General features: G+C 33.1%; 1 protein-coding gene across 6 annotated transcripts; it reads left to right on the top strand.

Moving 5' to 3' along the window:
- Positions 1–1,835: 1,835 nt before the first annotated feature.
- On the top strand, positions 1,836–13,511 carry LOC115989187 (chitin elicitor receptor kinase 1-like). Of its 6 annotated transcripts, none has more exons than XM_031112847.1 (14): positions 1,836–2,058; positions 2,117–2,224; positions 2,822–2,855; positions 2,980–2,984; positions 3,120–3,147; positions 9,475–9,608; positions 10,497–10,636; positions 11,036–11,125; positions 11,646–11,739; positions 11,827–11,978; positions 12,044–12,135; positions 12,572–12,677; positions 12,776–12,874; positions 12,959–13,511. In XM_031112847.1, the coding sequence occupies exons 1-14, from the start codon at positions 1,905–1,907 to the stop codon at positions 13,178–13,180; spliced, it is 1,458 nt and encodes a 485-aa protein (XP_030968707.1). In that variant the 5' UTR covers positions 1,836–1,904; the 3' UTR covers positions 13,181–13,511. The 6 variants fall into 6 exon arrangements, with proteins under 6 accessions (XP_030968707.1, XP_030968708.1, XP_030968709.1 ...); XM_031112848.1 differs by having other exon boundaries at positions 9,493–9,608; XM_031112849.1 differs by having other exon boundaries at positions 2,135–2,224.
- The last annotated feature ends 12,200 nt before the right edge of the window (positions 13,512–25,711 follow it).

Here is a 25,711-nt window from a genome sequence, read left to right on the forward strand (position 1 = left end):
AAATATTTTCAGTTGACCGTGTGTTTTAATGGCTTTGACCTGGAAATTGGTTTCAGTCAAAATTTTCACTTCAAACCATTTTCGGACTCATGCACAAAGAGAGAGAGAGAGAGAGAGAGAGAGAGAGAGAGAGAGAGAGAGAGAGAGAGAGAGAGCCCAGATCATGCCTTCGACTTCACTGGCGAACCCAGAGCCCAGCTCATGCCACGAACCATTTCCACTCCTCACACAACACGGTCTGAGCTCTCTCACAACAATGCACTCCTCAAACCGAGCTCCAGTCCGACGACCACAGACCGAGCTCCAGTCCGACGACCTACACTCCATCGGTCTCGTCGATCGCAGCACCGCGCCGATCAAGCAAAGATCGACTCCAATGCCGCTCGATCTCGCCTTCGCCTCCGCCGCGCGATCTCGCCTCTAGATCGAAGCCAATCGCCTCTCTCTCTTCCTTCTTCTCTCAATTTGACCGGATTTGATGAATTTTTTTCTAGGTTTTGTTTCTTTTGTGGGTCTGTTTGGTTGGTGGGAAAATGTGAGTGTGGAATTGGGTTGAATTAGATTACTCTTACTTTCCCATTTGATGCAGTGGAATGGTTAATCAAATTTTCTCTTCTCTTGTTTTTTCTATTTTGGTTGTAAAGCTTGATTTTCCGTAAAACGGAAAGCATTTTCCGTAAAATGTTTGAACGAACCAAACACTGGAATTGATTTTCCATAAAACGAATTCTGAGGCAACCAAACAGCCAAAATACATTTTTCTTTCTCGAAAATAGCATTTCTGGAAAATATTTATTTTCCGGAAAATATTTTACATGAACCAAACACAGCCTAATGACAAAGTTTCTGTTACTACAACACAATTTGATAAAGTGATTGACAGTACAGTCCGAGATAGAGCATCCAATTAGAGCAATTGCATCACTTGATGCATAATTGTGCAAAATGGAAAAAGTGGCTAATTTTACACAATTTGAGCAAAAAAACACCCACATCAGTGGGTGTAAAATTGTGCATTTATGCACAACTGTTACAGTAACCATGCATATATGCACGGTTACTGTAGCTCTTCTATTTATTATTTTATATTTTTTTTTCTCTCCTCTATCGACTCTCATCTGATTATCTCTCCTCTCTCATTCGATCTCTCTCTTCCTCTACCCTCTTAATCCTTTTATCTTCTCTTAAATCCAACAACAAATCATAAAATTCTTCAAACTTGATCTAAATCAAGATCCCAAATTCATCAACCCCTCTCCTTAAAAAAAATCATCAAACCCATATAAATAATCAAACCGAAATTGCAAAAGAACAAGAAGAAAATGCAGAAAAAAGCTTACCCACCAAGAGTTTTCTCTCTTTAGCTTATTGTTTCAGCATTAGCAGAAAAAGAAGAAAGACAAAGACGCTGAAGAAGAAAAAATTGGAGGAAAAGAAAGAAGGAGAAGGAAAAGAAAAAAAAGAAACAAAGAGGAAGGTGAAAAAGAAAAAAAGAGAGAGATCAGATATACTTTGGCGTGTGGGTTAAAGTTGGTGGGGCCATGGATAGTTGTGAATAATAATAAAATGTGAGAAAAATAATATTTAAATAAAAGCAAGTATAAAATAGATAAATTAATATTGGTATTTTATAAAAATAAGTATGTAAAATAAAAAAATAGACTTTAAACGTATAGAATAGAAAAATTTATGTACGGTGATGTAAATGCTCTAATATTTGGAATAGAAAATAAAATAGAATAATGTTAGCTTAGTATGTAAGCAAGCAAGGCGAGTTAATATTATTGCAGCTCCCTTTTAACCCAAAAAATAAAAAAAAAAAGTTGAAACCATTACACTTTTGAGTATAAAGAAAACAGAAAAAGAAGAAGCTGGGTGTAAAACAAAATAACACAAACACATAGATGAGAGATGCCAAAGGAGCCCAGCGTAGGAGGAGGAGGAGGCTGTATTCACTGGACACCAGTCGCCCTCTGTTGCGGATTGGATCAACTGGAGTTGATTGGATGAAAAGGAACAGGGGCGGATTTGAGCGATATACACAGCAGAATTGGCGGTGTAAGGATTTTTTTTTTTTTTTTTAAAGAGTAATCTCCCTCATTATTAATGAATGCAGGGATGCCCTTTTGTTCAGTAATTTCAAGCTTCGGCACTGCTACAGGGTGGCTAACAAGGCAGTGGACTCTCTTGCAAGGATGGGTTGTTGCCAAGTGGATCCCCTTTTGTATTACTCCCTTCCCCTTGATTGTGTTCTTCCTTTTTTATCTTTGGACACTTCTGGTCTTTATTTCCCCAAGTTAATCCTGGGCTCTATTTCTTAGAGTATAGGAATAACTTATTTAGTTTTTTATAAAAAAGTTTTAATAAAAATATACTAAAGTATACTTTGTATTTTCAAAAAATTTAAAGATATGAAGAAAAATAAAGATTTTAAAAAGATGTACGTAAAGATTAAAAGTTAAAAATTAAAACTAATGCTAAACTCCCCCTTGGCTCTTTTATTGCTTGTTCCTTTTAACCAAATAATAATAATTAGCTTATTTTATTTAATTTTTAGTTTTTATCTATAATATTTTTAGTAAAAAATTTTGAACAAAAAGCTATTAAGTTTTCAGCTAAAAGTGCATTTATTTGTTGATATTGTTACTGAGTTACCTTGTTGCGCAGTAGAATTTAAATTCAAGGTTTTAATATCTACTCTACTTTTGTATCCTTTATCAGTAAAAACATGGTTTTGCTCTTCAAAACATCTCATGACTGCATAGTAGAAGCTTTGCTAGCAGTCATTCTAAAGATTTTTGGCTTTACTTTTATTTTGCAGATCAAAGTAGAAAATTTCTGCTACCGCCACGACGGTAAGTCAAACCATATAGACAAGCTCTCAGTTTGAAATGAATGTTATATTATTGCTTTATGCTTCAAACACTTCAAGTTGACTAATAATTACATTACAATCCCCCCCGCCCTTCTCTCTTGCAGAACAGGTGGTGGAGTTTTCTTCTCTGAGATGTCTACTCCATTTGTGTATCATTTATTATTAGCAAAATGGTTTTGCTCCTCAAAGTATCTCACGTCTGCATGGTTCTAAAGTTTAATTTGGCTTCATTTTTATTTTGCAGATCAAAATCGAACATTTCCACCACTAAAGTAAGTCATGCCAATGCCATCTAGACATGCTCTCATATTGAAATAAATATTATATTTGTTGGGTTAAAATAGATTGGTCTCAGTTAATTAATTTAGTTACTCAAGTTAATTAATTAGGTCAAATTATATGCAAATCGTGGAGGCACTAACAAATCACCAAATAAACTAAATACAACAGAAATTAAATAAACACGGTGATTTGTTGACAAATGGGAAAAATCTCTTGCAAAGCGAAAATCCCACCGAGTGAATTTAAGGTTACCACTTCCAATAATCCACTAATCAATAATTAAGCGGTTACAAATATGAGGAATCTTACCACTACCCTGACCTATCTCAAAATACCAACTTACAGTTGAACCTTCGCTTCAATACCAGATTGAACTTGATATTGTAGTAGTCTTCTTTCTTTTGTTGCACAAGTCTCCAATTTGTGACTAAGTCTTTTGCACAGGTCCTAATATGTGACTGACTCTAGCAACTTGAATGATTGTCGTTGGCTACAAAGTTCTTCACTTCATCAACAATGAAGATTAGGAAGCACTTGGTTACAAAACCTTAAGGCGTACAAACACAATAACTTCACACAGAGCTTATGAGTTCTGGGTCTCTATTTTCGTGTATGATGACTTTTAAAATAAGTCTTATATATGACTAAGATTATGAGAAAAGAAACTCTAATCATCTAAGTCATCATGAGCCAAATTTCAAATCTGGAAATTCTAAAATCATAGATCTCGATAAATCGAGTTTGTGTCAAGTTTCTCCATTAAACTTCGATAGCAACATCTGTCGAGCTGCTGTTGAGACTTAATGAAACGGTTTTTCTTCACATATTTCTTGGATCAACCCTCATGTCTTTAATGATATCGGTCGATATGTTTGAACAACATACTTCTTGATATATTAAACCCAATTTAGATCTATCCAATTATGTTAGGTTAAGATAGATTGACCCTGGTTAATTAATTCAATTACCTAGGTTGATTAATTAGGTCAAATTACATTCAAATCGTGGAGGCACCAACAAATCATCAAATAAACTAAATGCAGTGGAAATTAAATTGACACGATAATTTGTTGACAAATGGGGAAAACTTCTCACAAGGCAAAAACCCCATCGGGTGAATAAGGTCCCATTCCCAAAAATTCGCTAATCAATAATCAAGCAGTTACAAGTATGAGTAATCTTACCACTATCCTGACCTATCCCAAAATATCAACCTATAGTTAAACTTTCGCTCCAATACCCAATTGGACTTAATCTTGTAGTGATCTTCTTTCCTTTATTGCACAAATCTCTATTTCTTGGATCAACATTGATGTCTTTAATGATACCACTTGATATGTTTAAACAACATACTTCTTGATATATTAAACCCAACTTAGATCTACCCAATTATGTTAGGTTAAGATAGATTGACCCCGATTAATTAATTCAATTACCCAAGTTGATTAATTAGGTCAAATTACATGCAAATCGTGGAAGCACCAACAAATCACCAAATAAACTAAATGCAGCAGAAATTAAATTGACATAGTAATTTGTTGACAAATGGGGAAAACCTCTCACAAGGTAAAAACTCCACTGAGTGAATTTAAGGTCATCACTCCCAAAAATTCACTAATCAATAATCAAGCAATTACAAATATGAGGAATCTTACCACTACCCTGACTTATCCCAAAATACCAATCTACAGTCAAACCTTCGCTCCAACACCCAATTGAACTTGATCTTGTAGTAGCCTTTTTTCCTTTATTGCACAAATCTCTAATCTGTGACTAACTCCTTTTCACGAATCTTAGTATGTGACTAACTCCAACAACTTGAATAATTATTGTTGGCTGCAAATTTCTTAACTTCATAAACAATGAAGATCAGGAAGCACCTGGTTACAAAACCCTAAGGCACACAAATGCAGTAGCTTCACACAAAGTATATGAGTTCTAGGTCTCTGTTTCCGTACTTGATGACTTTTAAAATAAGCCTTATATATGGGTTGTGAGAAAAGAAACCCTAATCTAACAAGTCATCATAGGCCAAATTTCAGATCTGAAAATTCTGAAATTGTAAATCTCAATAGATTGAGCTTGTGTCGAGCTTCTTCATTAATCCTTAATAGTAGTATCTATCGAGTTTCTGTCGAGACTTAATGAATTAGTTTTTCTTCACTTGTTTCTTGGATCAATTTTCATGTCTTTGATGAAACCACTTAATATGTTTGAACAACATATTTCTTAATATGTTACACCCAATTTAGATCTACCTAATTACAAATAAAGTACGTTTTGTCAAAGAATTAACCAATTACATAGATAATATGATCCTAACAAATCTATATACATCTAAAAATTGAAACATAGCATTTATTGTTGCTACGCTCCAGTTGAGCCACATCAACATTCACGCCATTATCCTTTTTTCTTTCCAATTTTCCTATAATTGTTTTTTAACATTTACTTTTTTTTTTTTTTAATAATTACACTTTCTCTAACATTTCTCATTTCCTTACCTTTTCATCTCCCCACTATCTTCAACCTTAATATCACTATTCATTTTTTCCTTCATCTTTCTTTATTTTATCTCTTCATCTTTTACTCTCTTACTTTTTCATCTCCCCACTACCTTCAACCTTAATATAGCTATTAATCTTTCCCTTCATCTTCCTTTATTTTGGCTCTTCATATTCACACTATCTTACTATAAATTTGTCATTATCTCTTCCATCATTTACATTTTTTTCCCTCACAAAAAGGTTCTCTCTCTCTCTCTCTCTCTCTCTCTCAATATTTTTTGGAGTATTTTTTCTTCTAGCATCTCTGTTTTAAGTTATTTTTGTGTTCGTTATAACTCTACTTTGGGTTGATGCGATTTAGTTTTGTATTTTAAGTTTTTTTGTTCTCTTTGATTGTTAAATGTTATTCTATTGTGTTATTAAAAAAGTCAAAGATAATATATAAGAATATAATATAATATATATATTATTCTATTACATAATATAATTTGGGTAATTGGTGTTTATTATTATATATTTTATTTTCACTTTCTTTTTCTTCTCATCTTATTTTATTCAATATTTAAACTTAGCCACATCCTCCATATAATTAAATTATTTATATTTTATCTTATTTTTTATTTAAAAAAATTAAACATATAATATTTTATTTAAATTAAAATAAATAAAATTGTACCCATTTTTTTAACATTTATACTTTCTCCAACCTTTCTCATTCCCTTTACATTTTCATCTTCCCACTACTCTTTATTTTAATTTCACTCTTCATCTTTCCCTTTATCTTCCTTTATTTGTTTTCTTCTTATTATCATCCTTTTAGTATAAATTTGACACACTCTCTCTTCCATTATATGCATAATTTTTCCTCACAAAAATTTTATTTCTCTCTCTTTCTCTCTCAATTTTTGGCAATTTCTTTTTTTTTTTGGGCATCTCTGCTCTAGGTTGATAATTTTTTTTTTTTTAGAACTCTACTTTAGGTTGATGCAATTTAATTGTGTTTTAAGTTTTTTTTTTTTGGTTCACTTTTATTGTTAAATTTTATCATATTGCATTATAAATAATTAAAGATAGCATATAAGAATGTAATATTATTATATTACATAGCATGATTTGGATAATTTGGTATTTATTTAGAGATAATTAATTTGGTGTTTATTGTTATATATTTTATTTTTACCTTTTTTCTTCTCATATTATTTTATTTAGCATTTAAATTCAACCACGTCCTCCATATGTTCTATTATTGTTGTTGTTGTAGTATTTTTTTTTTTTTTAAAGTCAATATGTGTTATTTGAAATCATGTTTTAAATTAGAAGTTTTTTGTAGTGTGACATAATATATTTCATTATTTTGTAGTCAGATATTATATATAGTAAGATATGTATGAAAACACAATGCAATAAAAAAGTTATCTTTTATTTTATAGTGTGAGAACTATTATATTAACTTATAGCCACGTATACTATAAATATGTATGCGAATCAACTCTTATAGGTATATTTTTCTCCAAAACATAGATCGACATCTTTTTCTTTCTCACAATCAATAAATCATATATCATAAAGTGGAAATATAAAATAAAATAAAATGAAAAAACAATTTTTTTTTCATCATATGAACATATGAATGAATTACGCAATATATAACTCTTCAAATTTATAAAATACATGATTACGTAGATTATATAGTAAAATAAGACCAACTTATCCATCGTGACATTGCAATATCATTTAGATATTATTATATAAAAATAGCATTTTATTGATCTTGTCTCATAAACCAAAAGTACCATCTATATAGCTAATAATATCTTTAAAGAGTAACATATGATAGAGAATTCTTAATTTGAACAGTAGATTATATATATAAATCATCTAACACAAATGTCTATCTGAAGATAGAATCTATAACTTCAATACAAAAATTTGGCAAAATAATTGAATAGAATAGTAACTTAGTGAGGTTAAAATATTGTTTTATCTTTGACATATTATTATTCATTTATTTTAAAAAATTAAACATATAAACTGTGGGGCCCAATAAATTGAGGCCCTGGCCCATTTATTCATTGGGGCCCAAGGCCCGAGCCGAGGAAGGTTATAGCCCAAGCTCGGTAATACGAGTACAAAATAGTCTTGGAACACAGTCGAGGACGATTCGGTCCTCGGCATGTCCGAGGTCTCACTGAAAGGAAGGGCAAAAACGGTATAGGAGCAGCTTGGAAAAAATCTAAAAATATCTAGGTCAATAGAGAAGGATACGCTAGAAAGTGTAACGACCAAGGAAAGTTGCCCTTACTGCCATTCAATACTTTGCACCTGACAGAGCCATACTCTCCAGCTTTTATAACCACCCCCAACCACTCTGGATATGGGCTGATGGGACAAGTATCAGTCTTGGAAAAGTCGATCCTACACGTGGACGAAGGATAAGGAACACATGCTAGTATAAAAGGAAAATGGGACAATCCAGAAAGGGGGCTGGGAAAAATGGCCAAAAACCAGAGCCTCCCAACCCGCCTCCTGGAGAAAGACTCCTAGGGCGCACACACTTTAATTATGTATGAACACCATGGAAAACCCACTGTCTTATGACCAAGGCCTAGCCTTTCAAATCCACGCTCTACAAATGATATTGTTTGAGCCTTTTGCGTGCGAACCCAACGTTATTACGGGTCGTTACAAATCGCGTCCTTACATAAACATTTTACTTTAATTCAATTAATAAAATTTTCCTCATAAAGTGAAGGAATGTTAGGGACACATTCATTCTCACACCCAATGCATCAAAGGGAAAATAGAATACAAAATAAATGTCAATTTAGAAACACTAAATTAAAAAAAAAAAAAAAAGAATTAATAAGGATATCACACTAAATATAGCAATTACATAAGAAATAAAATTAGAAAATTTTAAAATCCCTTTTTCGACATTTCTTATAACTTGATTTAATATATATATATATATATATTCATTCACTCCTACTTTTGAAAATCTAATGAACGATGCTACCTCTCATTTAACGTTTCTGTTATATAAATCATCAGTTAGTAAATATACGATAATAGTAAAAAACGTTACAAATGAGATCATGAAAAAAATGATAAAACCAATTAGCCACTATCATTTTAGAGTAGTAGTCTATTGTTTTATGTATATAAAAAAGTGAAATATATAGTGTTTATATATGTAAAAATTCACATTAAATAAATAAAAAATATGTGTGCGTGTGTATAAAGGTTTAAGAAAAAGTATATATATGATTTTTATTAACTTAAAAAATAATGAAAAACCAACTATTAATAAATAATAACTAAAACAATAATATTATCACGCGCAATTCACAGATCTGTGAATAGTTACAAGTAAAATGCGTTTTGTTAAAAAATTAACAAATTACATAGAAAATATGACTCTAACAATATTCTTGCTTTATGCTTCAAAAACTTCTTCAAGTTGACTAACAATTACATAAAATTTTCCATTTACCCCCTCTTTTGCAGCACGTGGTTGAGTCTTCCCACGAAAATTTCTTCAGTGTTTCTTATCTGTTCTCCCTTTTGCTGTCTGGGGCCAAAAGTTATATGCCAAGATGAGCTTTAGTGTTATTTAAAATAAAGTACCACTTATTTCAAAAGTTTAAGCTAGATACAGGATTTCATTTCAGAATCAGTTAGTGTAATATGATGATAAACTACCATTAAATCAAAAATTTTAAGTTGATAGAAATAGTGAATTTAATCAAGTAACTATTATTCCAATATTTCAAGCTTACATTGCGGTAGCATTTTAAGAAGGTATTTTAGTGGAGCCATTGCTTGCAGGCCTATAGTAGCAGTTGCTGGAGCTTCTATTTTTTTGGCATTTTGTCTGTATGTGGGGAATGTTGTGGTGGCATCAACTCCCCTATCCCGACGCCAGTATCTTCAACGTAGAAATGGTAATACTTATGCTTTGGTGAACCATCTTATCGATTTTATTTATTGAAGAGAGACATTTAAATTTGAAATGATCATTTGGTAAGTGCCACTCATTTCTATATGAATAATGATAAAGAGTTAACTGTTATGAGTTGCAAAACTTATTTTTGGGAAATGCCTTTTCTCTGCATATTTTTCCATGCTTTGATTTTCATTTATCGCATATATTTTATATCTCAAATTATGAGAAATGTGAATTTGGATGAATAGATACTTCTTGAGCAGTATCATAAGACCCATAAAGAAATTTTCAATGAAGAAAGTTTACACCTTCATTTTATAGCACATTGGATGTGTTGAAGCATAGTCTTGGGTATTGCCTCCATGCATGAAACATACACCCCATTTACCATATGCATCCAACCCACAATTGTGTTTCTAATAAAGCCTGATAATAAGGCATGCTTCAAGATATTGACCTCTAGTGCCTTCAAAAACAGAGCCAAACAACAAATATAGGTGACTCTCCCTCGGTGCGTTTTGCTTTATTGCTTTCTTGTTTCTTGGCTATCACCTCTAGCCTAGGACTTATTGGCGGCAATATTGGTTAGAAATGGTGAAGCTACTCTTTGTGGCTACGATTAGAGCTAGTTTAGTAACATCATTTGACAGCCTTGCTAACTCATCTGTTATTGGGTCAAACTATTTGTAAGGTTCCAATAGGAAAACACATAAAAATTGCAAAAGGGTGTACCATATGCATCACTTGCAAGGTCATGTTTCTCTCACATTTTCCCAAAATTTATAATCACATATAATGAGTTTTTCCTTGCAATGACATAGCTTTTGTACACAATTCCAAAAGAAAGCTTAAGAATCGGTTTCTTTTACTGGTGCTCCTTCGTCTGGGCTCACAGGTATTACTATGGACAAATCTGTTGAGTTCTCATATGAAGAGCTTGCAATAGCTACTGATGACTTCAGCCTAAATAATAAGATTGGGCAGGGTGGCTTTGGATCTGTTTACCATGCAGAATTACGAGGAGAGGTTTGTTGAATCTTACATTGTTGTCTTGCTGTCATACTTCAGAATCTGAGTCCTATATACATTCCAACCATGATGTAACATGAGCCTTATTGGCTTGAAAGCACCATAGTAAGAGCAAAAGGTCCACCGTCATCTCTGAAGTCACATAAAATCTCATGGCATTTTTGGAGTAGACATCCAAACTGTCAGAACTTTAGGATCTAATCATATAAATTCAACCGTTGTATGTCGTAGCACTAGCAGTCCTCTTTGAGAATTCAAAAACCATGTAATTTTTTCACATTTACTCTAATACCATGATAAACTACCACTTATTCCAAAGCTTAAGCCGTTAGGAAATAATAAATTTAAGCATTTAAAATTTATTCTAACAGACTCTTTCGTCCTACTATCATGCAGAAAGCTGCAATTAAGAAGATGGATATGCAAGCATCTAAAGAATTTCTTTCTGAACTGAAGGTTTTAAACAATGTTCATCACTTGAACCTGGTAATATTCTTTCCCTGTAATTTTATTCACTACTTCAATTTCTTTTGGTAGATTTCAAATTCAAAATAAATCCGATTGATGGCTGAGGCATCATGCCAACTTGGTTAGAGACTAGAAGCAGATTGTACATTAGAAAACTCAAGTCAGAATCTTCTAGCTGATGGATTCTGCACCTTTCCAATCATGTTGTAACTAGTTACTGATGATTAATATTCTAAGTAAATGTATATGCAAGCATAAGTATTTGGCTTACTTTATTATTTGAACTTCATTGGTTATTAGAGGCTTATACAATTTTCTTAGCTCTTTGCCATAACGCTCTTTGACATGACACTTTGCTCGGGAGAAATGCTGGCTTCAGATTTCGGTATATACATAACTATTAGAACATTTTGTGAAACCAGTATTTGCTTTCTGTGAGTGCTTAGCTAATATCAAGTTGCCTATTTTGCCCAACTAACAGTTGCATCGTTCAATTATCTTAAGGTGACTCTTTCGTTCTATGTTAAACTTCATGCAGGTTCGCTTAATAGGATATTGCGTTGAAGGCTCCTTATTCCTAGTTTATGAGTATATAGAGAAAGGCGACTTAAGTCAACATCTGCACAGCTCACGTGAGAATGATAATGCATCTGCTTACTGAACATCTCATTTCTATCAATGTATGTTCATGACTGCATTATTGTATCTTTGGTTTTCAGGAAGGGATCCATTGCCGTGGTCTACTAGAGTGAACATTGCATTGGATTCTGCAAGAGGACTTGAATACATCCATGAGTATACCGTTCCAGTCTACATCCACCGTGATATTAAATCAGCAAATATACTAATAGACAAGAACTTCCGGGGAAAGGTATGCTTGTTTTGACGTAGTAGCACTGAGATCACCATCATTATTCTAAACTTTTTTGGTAACAGGTTGCAGATTTTGGGCTAACAAAATTGACTGAATATGGAACTGCTTCGCTGACCTCAAATCTTGCGGGTACATTTGGATACATGTCTCCAGAGTAAGAATTTCCTAATTTTCTTTTTCAATTTTTCATTTCATTTATTTGTTTACTCTTGAAGCAGATATTGTTCATTTGCACATTATAAAGTGGTGAAATTTGTATTACATATCCATGTTTGAGTTATCTTTCAAATTTTATTTACTTTCGTTCTTGAACTTTTATTGCTAATGTTCAAGACATGGTAGGTAGCTTTTTCTCATCAGTGTTTAGATGCAAGGATTGCTTTGTCCTTCATTATATGGACCATACAAAGAATAAGGAGCAGTATCTATACACACAATTCTTTACATTTTGGATGAGCCTAAATTGTGAACATATGACATTTGGTGCCTACCAGGACACCGCTGACAGGAAAACTAATTGTGAACTCAAGGATCTTTCCGAGTTTTATTATACAAAAACAGTTAAACTGAATGCAACATTTTGTGTGCAGATATACTCAATATGGTAAGATTTCCCCGAAGATAGATGTATATGCTTTTGGAGTTGTCCTCTTTGAACTAATATCGGGCATGGAGGCAGTGGGACTTGTTGCTTTGGTTGTTTTCTCTGCCCTTCCTCTGCTTACTATTTGAATGTAGTTCAACAATTGCTTATATGAGAATTTACCCAAATTGTATCTAATGATATGATGCAGTTTAAAAATGTGCTTAGCCGGCCTAATCCAAGAGAATATCTTCATAAACTTGTGGACCCTAGACTTGGTGATGATTACCCATTTGACTCTGTGTGTAAGGTGATTTCTCACTCACAATAAACATGCAAATTATAGACTATTAATCTTATTTCTAAAAAGATTTTATGGCTGATTCGGCTGCAGCTGGTTGAGCTTGCCAATGCTTGTACTCAAGAGGAACCTCAACTAAGGCCAAGCATGAGGTCTATAGTGGTTGCACTAGTGTCGCTTTCATCTTCAACTGAGGATTGGGATTTTGGTTCTTTCTATGAAAATTCCTGCTCTAGTCCATCTAATTTCTGGAAGAGGATGCTCATGAAGCCTCATGTTAACTGGCGATGCATGGCTTTAAAGGTGACCTCATGAAGAAAAAGTCGTCTCAACAATCATCTGTAAATTCTGTTGCGAAGTACCCTAGGAGATTTGAAAGGTGGAAGAAATGTAGATATTGTGTGGTAGTTTACATCAATTTGTTTTCAGTCTCTTTTAAGATTTTCTGTGTCACCATTCATTGGGAGTGATTTACCTGGTGTTTGTATGACTTGGCTTGGCATATTAATTCATGTTTAGGCATAGAAATGTTCCAGCTTCTACTTGAATTGTTCCATTCTTTCGAGTAGCTGAATCTATGCATCTGGGCCATGGTTGCATTGAGAATTTAGCATTCGTTTGGAGGAAACCAACAGGCAGACACATATGAAGGAAATGTTCGATCAGCCACAATAAAATTTAGTGGCATCATATGTAATACAACATAGGACTTCGATTTATATATATGTGTCAGCTTCTATGGATAAATGTACCATGCTATGACAAAGGATTCGTTTCAGAAATCTTACATACAACAAGATCAAAGAGAACATTAAAAAACTTCAATTTTGTTGCCGCAGTCACTGGCAGCTCCTAGTTAGAGTCAGGGTGGTCACAAGACCACCTGGCCCGGAAAAAAAAAATCATTATTATATATAAAATTTAAAAATTTTATGATTTTTTTACCTTAAAAAAAAATAATGTGTGACCACCCTAAATTTTTTTAGGTCCAATCTATATATATCTAAAAACCTGAAACATAGAAGTTAATGTTGCTACTCTCTTATTGTGCCACATCATCCACTTATTTTCAGCTCTTACTCTCTCATTTTTAGTTATTCTTCCCTTTATTAATTTCCCACTTTCTCCAACATTTCCTTCTAACTTTTATCTTTTGATCTTCCCACTCCTCTCTATCCTACCGTTACTCTTTCTCTATCCATTCATCTTCCTCTTATTTTGACTCTTCTTGTCCCATCTTCTTTACTATAAATAAACTATTATCTCTTATTCAATCCATATTTCCCACACCTGAATATGATAACTCTCTCTCTCTCTCTCTCTCTCATAGTTTTTTTTTTTTTTCTTTTGGTGGGTCTCTTTCTCTCATAGGGTAATGAATCTCTCTCTCTCTCTCTCTCTCTCTCTCTCTCTCTGTGTTATGTATGTATGTGCCTGTGTGTATATTCTTTTGGTGTATTTTTAATTCAATCTTACATCTCTACTTTAAGTTGATCTAATTTGGTTGTGTTTTTAAGCTGTTATCTTTTTTTTTCTTTGACTGTTAGATGTGGTCCTATTTTATTATAAATATATTATATAATAATATTATGTTATTCTATTACATAGCATGGTTATGATAATTTGGTGTTTACAACTATATCTTTTATTTTGAATATTCTTCTCATTATCTTTTATTCTATATTTGTTATTCTCTCCCCAAAAAAAAATGTGATATACTCTCTCTCTCTCTCTCTCTCTCTATATATATATATATAGATATATAATTCTTTCTTGCAACTCTTGATACGTTTTAGTGTTGTGTTTTTTGAGTTCGCATCACAAGTCTTTTTACTCCCTCTTATAGTTTTGGGTTGATATTTATTTGAGTTAATCCTTAGTTAGTTTGGAAGTGAGAATTTGAGTTTATATCAAAACACAATCTACATGACCATCATGAATTTAAATGTGCCTATCAATTATTTGAATAATGTCGATTGTAATTATGTGATAATTTTTTATTATCACGATAATATCTTTGAGAGAATGAAAATTTTAAATAATAAATTTTAAATTTAAAAAATTTAAATTGTACTAAAAGAAATTAAGAAAAATATAATTCATAATAAAAATATTTAGAAGAAAATGGACCTCTTCAATCAAAAGGATAATATCAAACAAAAACACCAAAAATGATAAATTTATATATTTGTAAAAATAGAGAGACAGCTAGAAATTATTTTTAGAAATTGTTTAATATTTCCAAAGAACAAATTATATACAATTAAGTTAAAGAGTAAGTATATATTAGACCACATCTTAAAATAATCATATATTCCCACGTATCGCGTGGGTCCGCGACTACTATAATTAAACTTTGGACAAAGTATAGCAACAAACTTGGTTGTAGATTAAAGCTACAACTCCACTCAATATTGTTTTATTAGATATGAATTTTAACAATTCTACAATTAGATTACATTTTTTTTCTTATATCTTCCATACTTGCAAAACTTCAAAAAGATTAAAGATAAATAGCTTATGTCATCAATCAAATGTTTAATTATCGAGTTTTTGTAATCTAAAATTATACACAAAAAATAAGTTTATGGATCAAATAGTAAATAACATCTGATTGACATGAAACTTGACGTGTGTTTTAAGAACATAAAAAACATACAATTCAACAATTAAATTTTCAAAATATGTAGTCATGTTAATTTGTTTAGTAAAAGTTGTAGTCTAAGGTTACAACTAAATTTGTAGTCAAATTTTGGTCTTTTTAACAATATATTGGGCCTTTACAAACAAAAAAGAAAAATCCAAGAAAATTTTAGTTTGAAAGAGATATAACTTGTAGCATTAATAATGAGATATAACTATCTTTTTTACTAAATACTAGTAAGTTTCTCATGCAATGCACGGATAATGTTGTAATATATTAAATAAGATGGTTTTGGAATATGTTGTATATGTATTTTAACATAATTGTTGTGGGGCCCAATAATCCGTGGGCCAGACCCATTTACTTGTTGGGGTCCAAAGGCCCAAGCCGAGGAGGTGATGGTCCAAACTCGGCAATACAAATACGACGTAGCCTTGGGACACAGCCGAGGACGACTCAGTCCTCGGCATAACCAAGATCTTACAAGAGGAAAGGGCAAAAATGGTATAGAAATAACTTTGGAAAAAATCTAAAATATCTATGACATTCAAAAAAGGATACGCTGGGAAATATAACGACCCGAGAAAGCTGCTCTTACTACCATTCAATACTCTGCACCTGACAGAGCCATACTCTTCAGCTTTTACAACCACCCCCAACCACTCTGGGTATGGGCTGATGGGACAAGTATCAGTCTTGGAATGCCGATCCTACACGTGGACGAAGGATAATGAACTCAGGCTAGTATAAAAGGAAAAGTAAGCAATTCATAGAAGGGGCTGGGAAAAATGGCCAAAAACCAGAGCCTCCCAGCCCGCCTCCAAGAGAAAGACTCCTAAGGCGAAGACGACTTAACCATGTATGCATATCACGTAAACCCACCGTTTGGCGACCAAGGCCTAGCCTTCCAAACCCACGCTCTACAAATGATATTGTTTGAGCCTTTTTACGTGCGAACCCAACACCGTTACGGTCCGCCTCGAATTGTGTCCTTACAATTGTTATAGAACTTTATTAATAATAAGTTTAACATAAAAAGTAACAATTATAAATTGCACACACATATCCATTATAATTATTCAATTGAATGAATGAGAAATATATATAATAATAAAAATTACAACTTTGGAGAAATATTATAGAATAAAAGTTGATATATATAGAATGTGTCTTTTTCTTTCTCCTTAATTCTAAAACAAAATATACATCCCTAACACCCACATTCAATCACGTCATTTACAAAACCCACAAATCCACAACATTCGACCTTAACATCAAAATTGTAATTGCCGTTGTCACTCAATATAAAATTCAAGCTTCCCTTCCTTGACTGTAGCCACTCATACCGGTTAGGATTAGATGAAACAACAATGTTAGAACTAGGTAGGTGTCGTCGAAAGATTGAAGATAAATGACATCGTTTTTGGCCTATGTGTATGTATGTATATATATATATATATATATATATATATATATATATAGGGGTAGAAGTGTAAGAAGGAAAAATGGTGAATTAAAATGCAAAGAGTTTTGTGTATATGTGTGAGGGATGAAAAATCTTGAAACACTAAACCAAATGAAACAAAAAGTTAATATTTAATTTGCTCTTATCTCGAATGTGGCACTTGAGAATATTTCAATTATCTTTGTATAGAATGTGTCACTTGGTAGAACCTTATGCACTCCCACGTGAGGTCTCTGCTTTTATATATATATTGATTGATTGATTGTATAATTTAAGTTTCTTAATAACCTTGAAAAAAAATCCTAAAGCTGCCATTGGCCGCAGTTGATATATATTGTTGGTTTCATTTCTTGTATCCAAACTCCATAGGGTTATTATCTATGTACTAATGTAGGTAACACATTGGCGTTTATGTTGTATTTCATTTTCTTTCTGGCTTTCACACATAGATGTAGCTATAGCCTTCAAACAAGTAAATTAAACTACTTCTTGGTCAGGGAATTTTAGAATAACCCAAATGGCTGTCTGCAGCTAAAATATATAAATTTATCACATTTTACAAGTAAATATGGCATATTTTTTGGTTATGAATAATATGATTGCCGTCCATTGATCAAACGTTGTGCTCTCACATCTGCCATCTTCACCAAAATATAGTACTTTCAAACAAGATACTATATTTTGTAGTCTTTTTGCAATAAAATTGAGTTCATTATGTTATATTGGAAGAAATTTGGAGGGTGACTGTGTAAGATTTCCTAATGCATATTATTTTCTCAACAGAAATTTGGGGGGTTGTCTGTGTAAAATACCTCTAGTTAATATTGTGAAAAGTTTGGAGGTATAAAAATAAAACTTGAAATATTTTTTATAAATAAAAATCTCTATGCAATCATAAGTATATTTTTATTTTCCTTTATAATATTGCTAATTATGAAGTTTCAGTCCCTATCAATGTCTTTTGGGTATGAATTCTAGTGTTTTATGCAACTCATTATTAGTGTCTTCAATCTCTGGGTCTACAAGGTAGTCCAAAGAAACTATTTTCCATATTCAATTTTGCAGTAATGGGATAGTGCTATATATTTTCATAATTAAGTGCTTGATACCTCTAAAAGCTTGGATTTGTGCTAAAACCCAAGAGCTTGTTTAGACCCCCAATTAAAAATTATGACTAGATTGTTTGTACTCTAACTTAAGCTAAGTGCGGAACAAGAGTAAATAAGCGCAATGAACCAATAAAGCTACCCTATGCCATATTCATCCATCATCAACAATAAAATGAAAGCTTAAAGAGTAGGGAAGAGAGATGCAAACACAAGATAATACCAAGACGTGTTATCGAAGAGGAAACCGAAGAAATCAGCGAAAAACTCTCCGCGACCCTCCAAGTCAAAATCGATCCACTAGAGAATAAAGTTGGAGCATACGAATAACAAAAATCCTCCAAGCCTAATATATCCCATGTACTTGAGCCCTCCAAGCTCCTGCTACCAATATACTTGTCGGAGTTTTGTCTTCTCTAGCTTTCCAGATCCCGCAATTTAGCCCGATTGCATCCGCCAATAAATGGCTCCTTCTAATACTTCCCAACAGCACTGAAGTCTCAATTGACACTTAGAATGGGTGTAGTAAGTGTTTGGGCTAACAACCTCTCAAGGATCTAGAGATGGAGAGGTTAGAGTTGAGGAAAACCACAAGAAAATGTGTAGATGATTGTGGGTATAACAATCTCTAACTCTCAAGTGTATTTGTTAGGGTTTTCTCTCTAAAAATAACTCTTTACAATTTGTAGGTAATGAGGGTATTTATAGTGTGGGTAAAGAATTTGGCAAAGCAACACTACTTTTTGCCAAACAGAAACTTTCGCGGGTACTTCGCAAGGTGGCTCTTCTCGCGAACTTGTCAGCCTGGCACGACTCTTCAACTTCCAGTCATTTACTTCACACGTGGCCTTTTCGCGAGTTGCTTCTCACGAGCTACTTGTGAATTCTACTGATTCATCTTTTGAAGCTTGATTCTTCACCGATCTCTCACACTCATCCCTTACAAATAAACCCACATACATACATATAGGGAAAATGATTGAAAAAATTACAATCAAATTTGGTATAGAATTAAAGCCAATACAAGATAGTTGGAAATCACAGCTTTACAACCTCTAAATCTTAGTAAGGAGAATTATGTGTTAGCCTTCATATCCAATGAAATCGTTAGAAAGCTTTACCTAATTATAATTGTGTAATTACCATCTGCTGGCCTCAATAAGCCAAGGAAAACTACAGGATAATTTTAGAATCACTAGACATAGATTGTTAGTTTTTGAATGTTAAGTCTAGATACTTTTTATAAAATGTCTATGAAATACTTAAATTCTCCGGGAATAATTATAAAGTCCAGATATTATAAGAGATTCTTTAATATTAGACTATTAGCCATGTGGCAAAGCTATGTCCAAAAGTGAAAGCTTTTGGATTTATTGTTGTCATGTTGTTTAAGAATATGTTGTCATGTTTCAATCACTCTTAGACATTGTGGTAGGCATTTTTGTGTCTTGGGCTGGATCGCTCCTACCGTACTACGACCCCATGATTCTAGGTAGGAGAGTCAGGACTAGCTTAACTGAAACATACCTTAGGCTAGTTTGTGCACAAGTTAAAGCCCTGGAAGGAATCTTGAGCATGTCGTGTGCCCATGGTAGGAAATACTGTTACAAAACATTATAATAGGAAAAACACAATACAATAGGATAGCTAAAATACTTTAACTAAAATATTCCTGCTGACAACAATAATACTTTAACAGTTCCACAAAGGAGAAGTATGATAATGTGATTACAATAGGAATAGATTAATAGTAAAAAGAAGTCATGCTAGCTTTTAATCAACCATGGCAAAAGAAAATAAAATTAGTCTGCTGAAGGAATGGGCTTGACCCTTTGGTAGATTCAAGTCCAAGAAAGGAACCAACCTGCAATGTGAGTAACCTCAGAAGGAGATCTTGCTGTAGAGATTACTCACTTTGGAAAATGGACCTAAGTGGCTTGATCTCAGATTCTTGACTTACTAGAGAGTGAGCTATTGAGAGGGAGAGAAGTGAGTGGCCTATTGGTGTATGCTTTTAATCCTATCACTCATATTTTTTTTCCTTACTCTCAGTTTCCTTGTTTTCTTTGTTTCCTTACTTGTTTTTTTTGTTTTCTTTCTTTTCCGTTGGTGTTCCCTATCCATCTCTGTTGTTCCGTGTTATTGTTTATGATGTGCATGAAATATATACAATAAAGTACTTACATATCTACATATTTAGCCTTACTTTTGTGTTATTTTGTGACTGATTATATAATATCTTTGTGTTGTAGGTAACAAGGGCTTTACATGCAAAGTGGGGCTAGGCCAATTGAATCAAGCCAACTTACATCCAGCCATGCATGAATTCAAGAAAAGACCAACCCAATTAAATTTAAGTCCAATTGGAGTAAGGAATCAAAAGAAATTTGCTCCAAATCCAAGTCCAATTCGGATTAGGATTACAGACTGCACATCAGTTAGTATTTTTCGAATAACTTTCGGCTCAGATGTTCAATCAAGATGATTCAAGTTGGGCTGGAACGTTAACTTAAAGGGTTACAACTTTTTAGTTTACCAAAAGTCCAAATTCTGATGTTAAATGGGCCAAAACCGTCGGTTAAGTGAAGCCTAAAAATCTGGGATTTTCTCCAAACGGGAATTCAACTTGTAATAGGATTCCTTAACCTATTTAAAGGCTCTTTAGGGCAAAATTCAGGGAGGCTAAGGCTAGTGCTAGGGCTGAATGTATAGAGAGTGTGGCTACTTCTTTGGTTTTCTTCTATGATAGTTAGTTTTATTTTATTTGTCTAGCTTAATTTTTAGTATTTTATTTTTGTGTTTTCTTTCAATTACCATGTGTAGCTAAATTTATAATTAGGGCTGAGGATGAAACCTTGTTAAGGATTTTCAGTAATATTTATGTGATTTGATTTTTCCCACAATAGTTATTCTTTAATGATTTAAATTGTTCTTGCTTCATATCAATTGACTAAGATGAGATTCTAGATATGAGTTCAATCATGTTTTTCTCATGATTTAGGATTTGTCTTAATTAATTGAATGCTTGGTTTATTAATTCTTGATTATAAAATTGGATATCACTTGTGATTTGTCTGTCAATGGATACAATTTATGATTTGATTTTAGAAGTGGATATATCTTGTGATTTGTTTGGCTACGAATACAATTGATGATTTGATTTTATACTTAAGAAGTGAAGAAGAACATGCTTTTGATTTTTAAAATAAGGATTTTAATGATGATATTTTCCATGATAGCAAGATTGATTTCTAGATTATCATGTAGTGAGTTGGGAAAAATTAATGATCATAAATATATGCTGATATGACTTACAAGGTGGATTCCAAAACCTTAATTCCTTTCTCTAGATTGTTTACATCTTTTTATTGCTTTATATATTTTGCTTAGTTTAACTATTTGTTTAATTTTATTATTTGCTTAGTTTATTTGATTGCAAACAACCAATTTTTATTAAAATAGATTAGGATTAATTTGGTTAAGGTTTAATTAATTTTCCTACGTTCATACAAGTCCCTGTGGGTTCGACCTCGTTCTTGTCCAACTATACTTCGGTACGATTCGTACACTTGCGAGTATTTTAAAATTTCACAACAGTTTACTGTGCACATCTATGGCTTTTTATACTACCTACTATGAAAAAGTTTACCATTTTTACCCCTCAACTACTGTTGGCCTATTATGGGTGTCCTTCCAGAACTGCCCACTGGTTTGCCGGCTACCCAGCCACCACCACTACCTTGTGTTGGCTATGCCACGCCTCATTCCCAAACGAAATTTTTTTTGTTTTATTTTTTACTTCCCTTGGCACTCCTATTCGGATAAGGGCTAGGTTTCTCTCTTACTAACCTCTATAGCATGCACCTAGCGATTCCAGCTCATGTTTGCCTCTTTTGAGTAGGATGTAATCACAGCAAGACATTTCCCCCAAAAGAGCTTGAGCGGGAACCCCAAAATAGGCTCCCCTTTCTCCCTATCGCCAGACCACACCCTTTCTTACCTCTTACCCATAGTCCACCTCCCCTGTATTGGCTAGGTACAAGTAAGTGGTGCCTGAGCCTTATGTGCGTGCTCCACTCCCATATAAGTCCATTGTTGTTCTGGCGTTCATGCGTTTGTCATTGCCTTTAGGTTTGTTTGACTCTGCTACACGCTTTGGGGCTTGTTTAACTCTTGTGGCGTGGATGAGCTTTTAGGTCTTCATTCTTTGTATCTCATTCCTTCTTCGGGTTGGACATTGCTTGGGTGTGTGCTTTCTCTTCTTTAATTCAACCCATGTCTTCTTTCATCCCTTGTCCGTGGGTTGGCTGGTGCTCCTACCACGCCACTACATTATTTTTGCCATGATATCATTTAACCTTGTTTGATGTACTACCCCTGGGCTTGTGGGTTGAAGTGCCTACCATCCCAATTTCATGTGTTACTCCTCCCTTTAGTTTTTTCCTGCCCAACATTCTTGCTGGACCAGTTTACACAATATCTCAGGCATCCCCGACCTATTTTATTCCTTGGGCATCCTCGGCCCGTTTCATTCTTTAGGCGTCCTTAGGCCCATTTCGTTCTTTCCTACTTTTTACATTTCTATGGATTTTGCTAAATCCTTCGGGCTTCCTTGGACCAATTACCACATTCTTTTCCTTTGGATTTATTGGCCTTTGAACCAATCCCATTTATCAATTCATTTCTCTAGGCTCCTCCAGCCCCTTTTTGCTTTCTTTTTATTTCTCATGATTCCCATAGGCTTTCTACTTCATTCTTTGGGACTTCCTTGGCCCGTTTGCTTTCTTTGGAGCCACTTTGTTATTTTGTGGGCTCGGGGTTTTGCCATTTGGTTTCAATGATCTTTACTTTGCAATTTTCTTTCTTCACCTTTTCATATTGTTGGGCTTCTTCTGCCATTGGGCCCTTTTGCCAAAAATGGGCATCAACAAACATAAATGTTATGCAAATTTCTGATATTGCTCTCTATCTTTTGATAATTAATATTAATATTTACACATTATTTTATATGTGTTTTTTTCCTACTAATTATAGCATGGGCAAGATATCAAAGAAAAATAAAGGAGATCCAAGCAAAGAAGTACAATGGACTAGCGTTATGAATAGTGCTTTAGTGGATGCTTTTTTACATCAAGTGAACATTGTTGGAAGAGTTAATGGAACTTTTACCTCTAAGGCATATGATGACATGGTGAAAGAGTTGGTTGACAAATTTCACATAGAGATTAACAATGATAATGTAAAAAAATCTACAAAAGACACTAAAAAAAAATTTAAAAAAATAATAATAATTCATGAATTCCATGACATATTTAAAGATGAATTGAGTGGTTTTGGATGGAATGATTCTTTACATATATGGATAGCAACCAAAAGTTTGGGAGCCACTCATAACGGTAAATTACCATTTTTTGTGACTCTAATTTTGTATTACATAATTATATATTTGTTGTATTACCATATTTCTTGGTTTGTAATAATTTAAACCTGCTGCCAAGAAGTGGATGACAACACCTATGCCCAACTACCCTAAGATGGCACAACTTTGGGCTTAAGATAAAATAAAAGGTGATCATGTTGAAATTGTAAAGGAGAAACGAGCTAGGTATGCTACATCGAACACTATTAATGAAATTGATATAATGACATCCCAAAATCAAGTTTCTTTGGAGAGCATTAAATTCGAAAAGGTGATCAAATGCGGTCTCCAAAAATTAATATTTTACATTCTCAAGTGTCGTCACAAAATATAATGTCTTCTAAAAGCAAGAAAAGAAGAGGGGTAGAAGATGATGAACTTGGGAATATAATTTCCTAGTCATTTGATAATGTATCCATGGCAATTGATAGGGTGACTGAGGTTATGGCAAAATGTTTTTCAAAGTCATGGAGCAGAAATTCACATAGTTTTGGCGTGCGGACTTGGATCCAATTTCAAAGATTGAGGCCTACAAATTTTTTTTTTTTAATGAAAAATCCAATGTATAAGGAGATGTTCTTTGGTTGCCTAGACCACTAGCGCAAAGGTGTCCTATTGACAATGATGTCTAGGTCGAAGTGTGAGATTTCTTAGCCAACTTTAGATTTGCTTTATTATATTATTTTGTTTTCTTTTGGCAATACTCATTAGAGGAGCTTTTTTATACCATGCATGGACCTTTAAAAAATATTTTTTTGCCTTTTCAGAAAATATTTATTTTGCTAAATAAATATGTGAAACATGAAATTCTTTACAGCACACTTAGAAATCTACATAGTTTGATTTTTAGCTACTGTATATTGAATTTTCAAAGCAAATAACAAGCAACAACATTGTTCACATGGAGTTAACACTAGAATTTTTTTATGTTCTATAAAATGAGGGGTATATAGTAATGTTATTATAAAATAACTAGGTTGTAACATGTGCTTATGCATGGAAACTTTTAATAGTAGTGATACTAAAGAAGTGATTTTGACTTTCGTGTTTAATATTATGAATGAGTTACTTGATAGCAAAATTAAGAAAATTAAAATGGGCACTTAACATAAAATTAAATTACAATTAAAAGCTAATATGGATTTTATTTAGATTTTGGTTCGGCCTCAACTTTAAAATATGGATTCTATTCCGAATCTACTACGTTAAGCATATCCATCCAAAACAAACATCCAAGTGTTGTGCTTGTGTTGTGCACCTATTATCTAGCTAGTCTAGACCAATTAACAACACAATTGTTCCAATGTAATTACTCAAAGATGGTAAAAAAAAAAATTTAATTAGTTCGGTAATGGGCTTTACTTTACTAAAAGTTTTTCATAAGAGAGTTGTAATTAGATATCAAATACTTGGTAAGCTAAAAAAATTATATAAATTGACCTAAATAAATAAACAAAAAATTGATATAGAATTTTAATTCACACAATAAACTAACAATGCTATGTCTATATCAAACACTTCTTTGGGAAAAAAAACAATATTAAATCCTAATTCACCAGCAAATTGACTAACACATATTAGAGAACACTTTGCTAAAAAAATCAAAATTGAACCAACAAATGACTAAACACTAACAGACCTAGAATCCAAATATGAACATGGCTAGTCTTGTGTTGATGTCAATTGCTATCTAATCCCTCTCTTAATAATCTATCACTTTCCAAGTTGTTCAACCTATGGGAAGAAACATAAAACACTCAAAATCATATGATATTATATATTATTAAATTAGACAAACAAAGAAAAGGTAGCCTTTGCCACAAAGATAGAAGGGATTCCTCAAAGAAAGATTAACAAATCAATGAGAAAAGTTAGAGAGAGAAAGATTAGATATTAGATAGCATATTATTAAATTAAATGGAAAAGGTAGCCTTTGAGCCACAAAGATATAAGGAATTTTTCAAATAAAGATTAACAAATCAATAAGAATAAGAAAAGTTAGAGAGATAAATATTAGCAATTAGATGGCAAAATAGAGGGGACTAATGCGTTGTTCATGGAGGACCCTTTTGTACGAATCAAATTGACTTATGCCTGGATTTCAGGCTTCAGCCATAGCTGCTGCTCAAATTGCATAATTTCTGACAATCACGAATGTAATTCCTTGACATTCCATATTTATACAAAATTAACGCACGCACGAGCACCAAAT

The sequence above is a fragment of the Quercus lobata genome, chromosome 5 (assembly GCF_001633185.2).
Source record: "Quercus lobata isolate SW786 chromosome 5, ValleyOak3.0 Primary Assembly, whole genome shotgun sequence".
Lineage (NCBI taxonomy): Eukaryota > Viridiplantae > Streptophyta > Magnoliopsida > Fagales > Fagaceae > Quercus > Quercus lobata.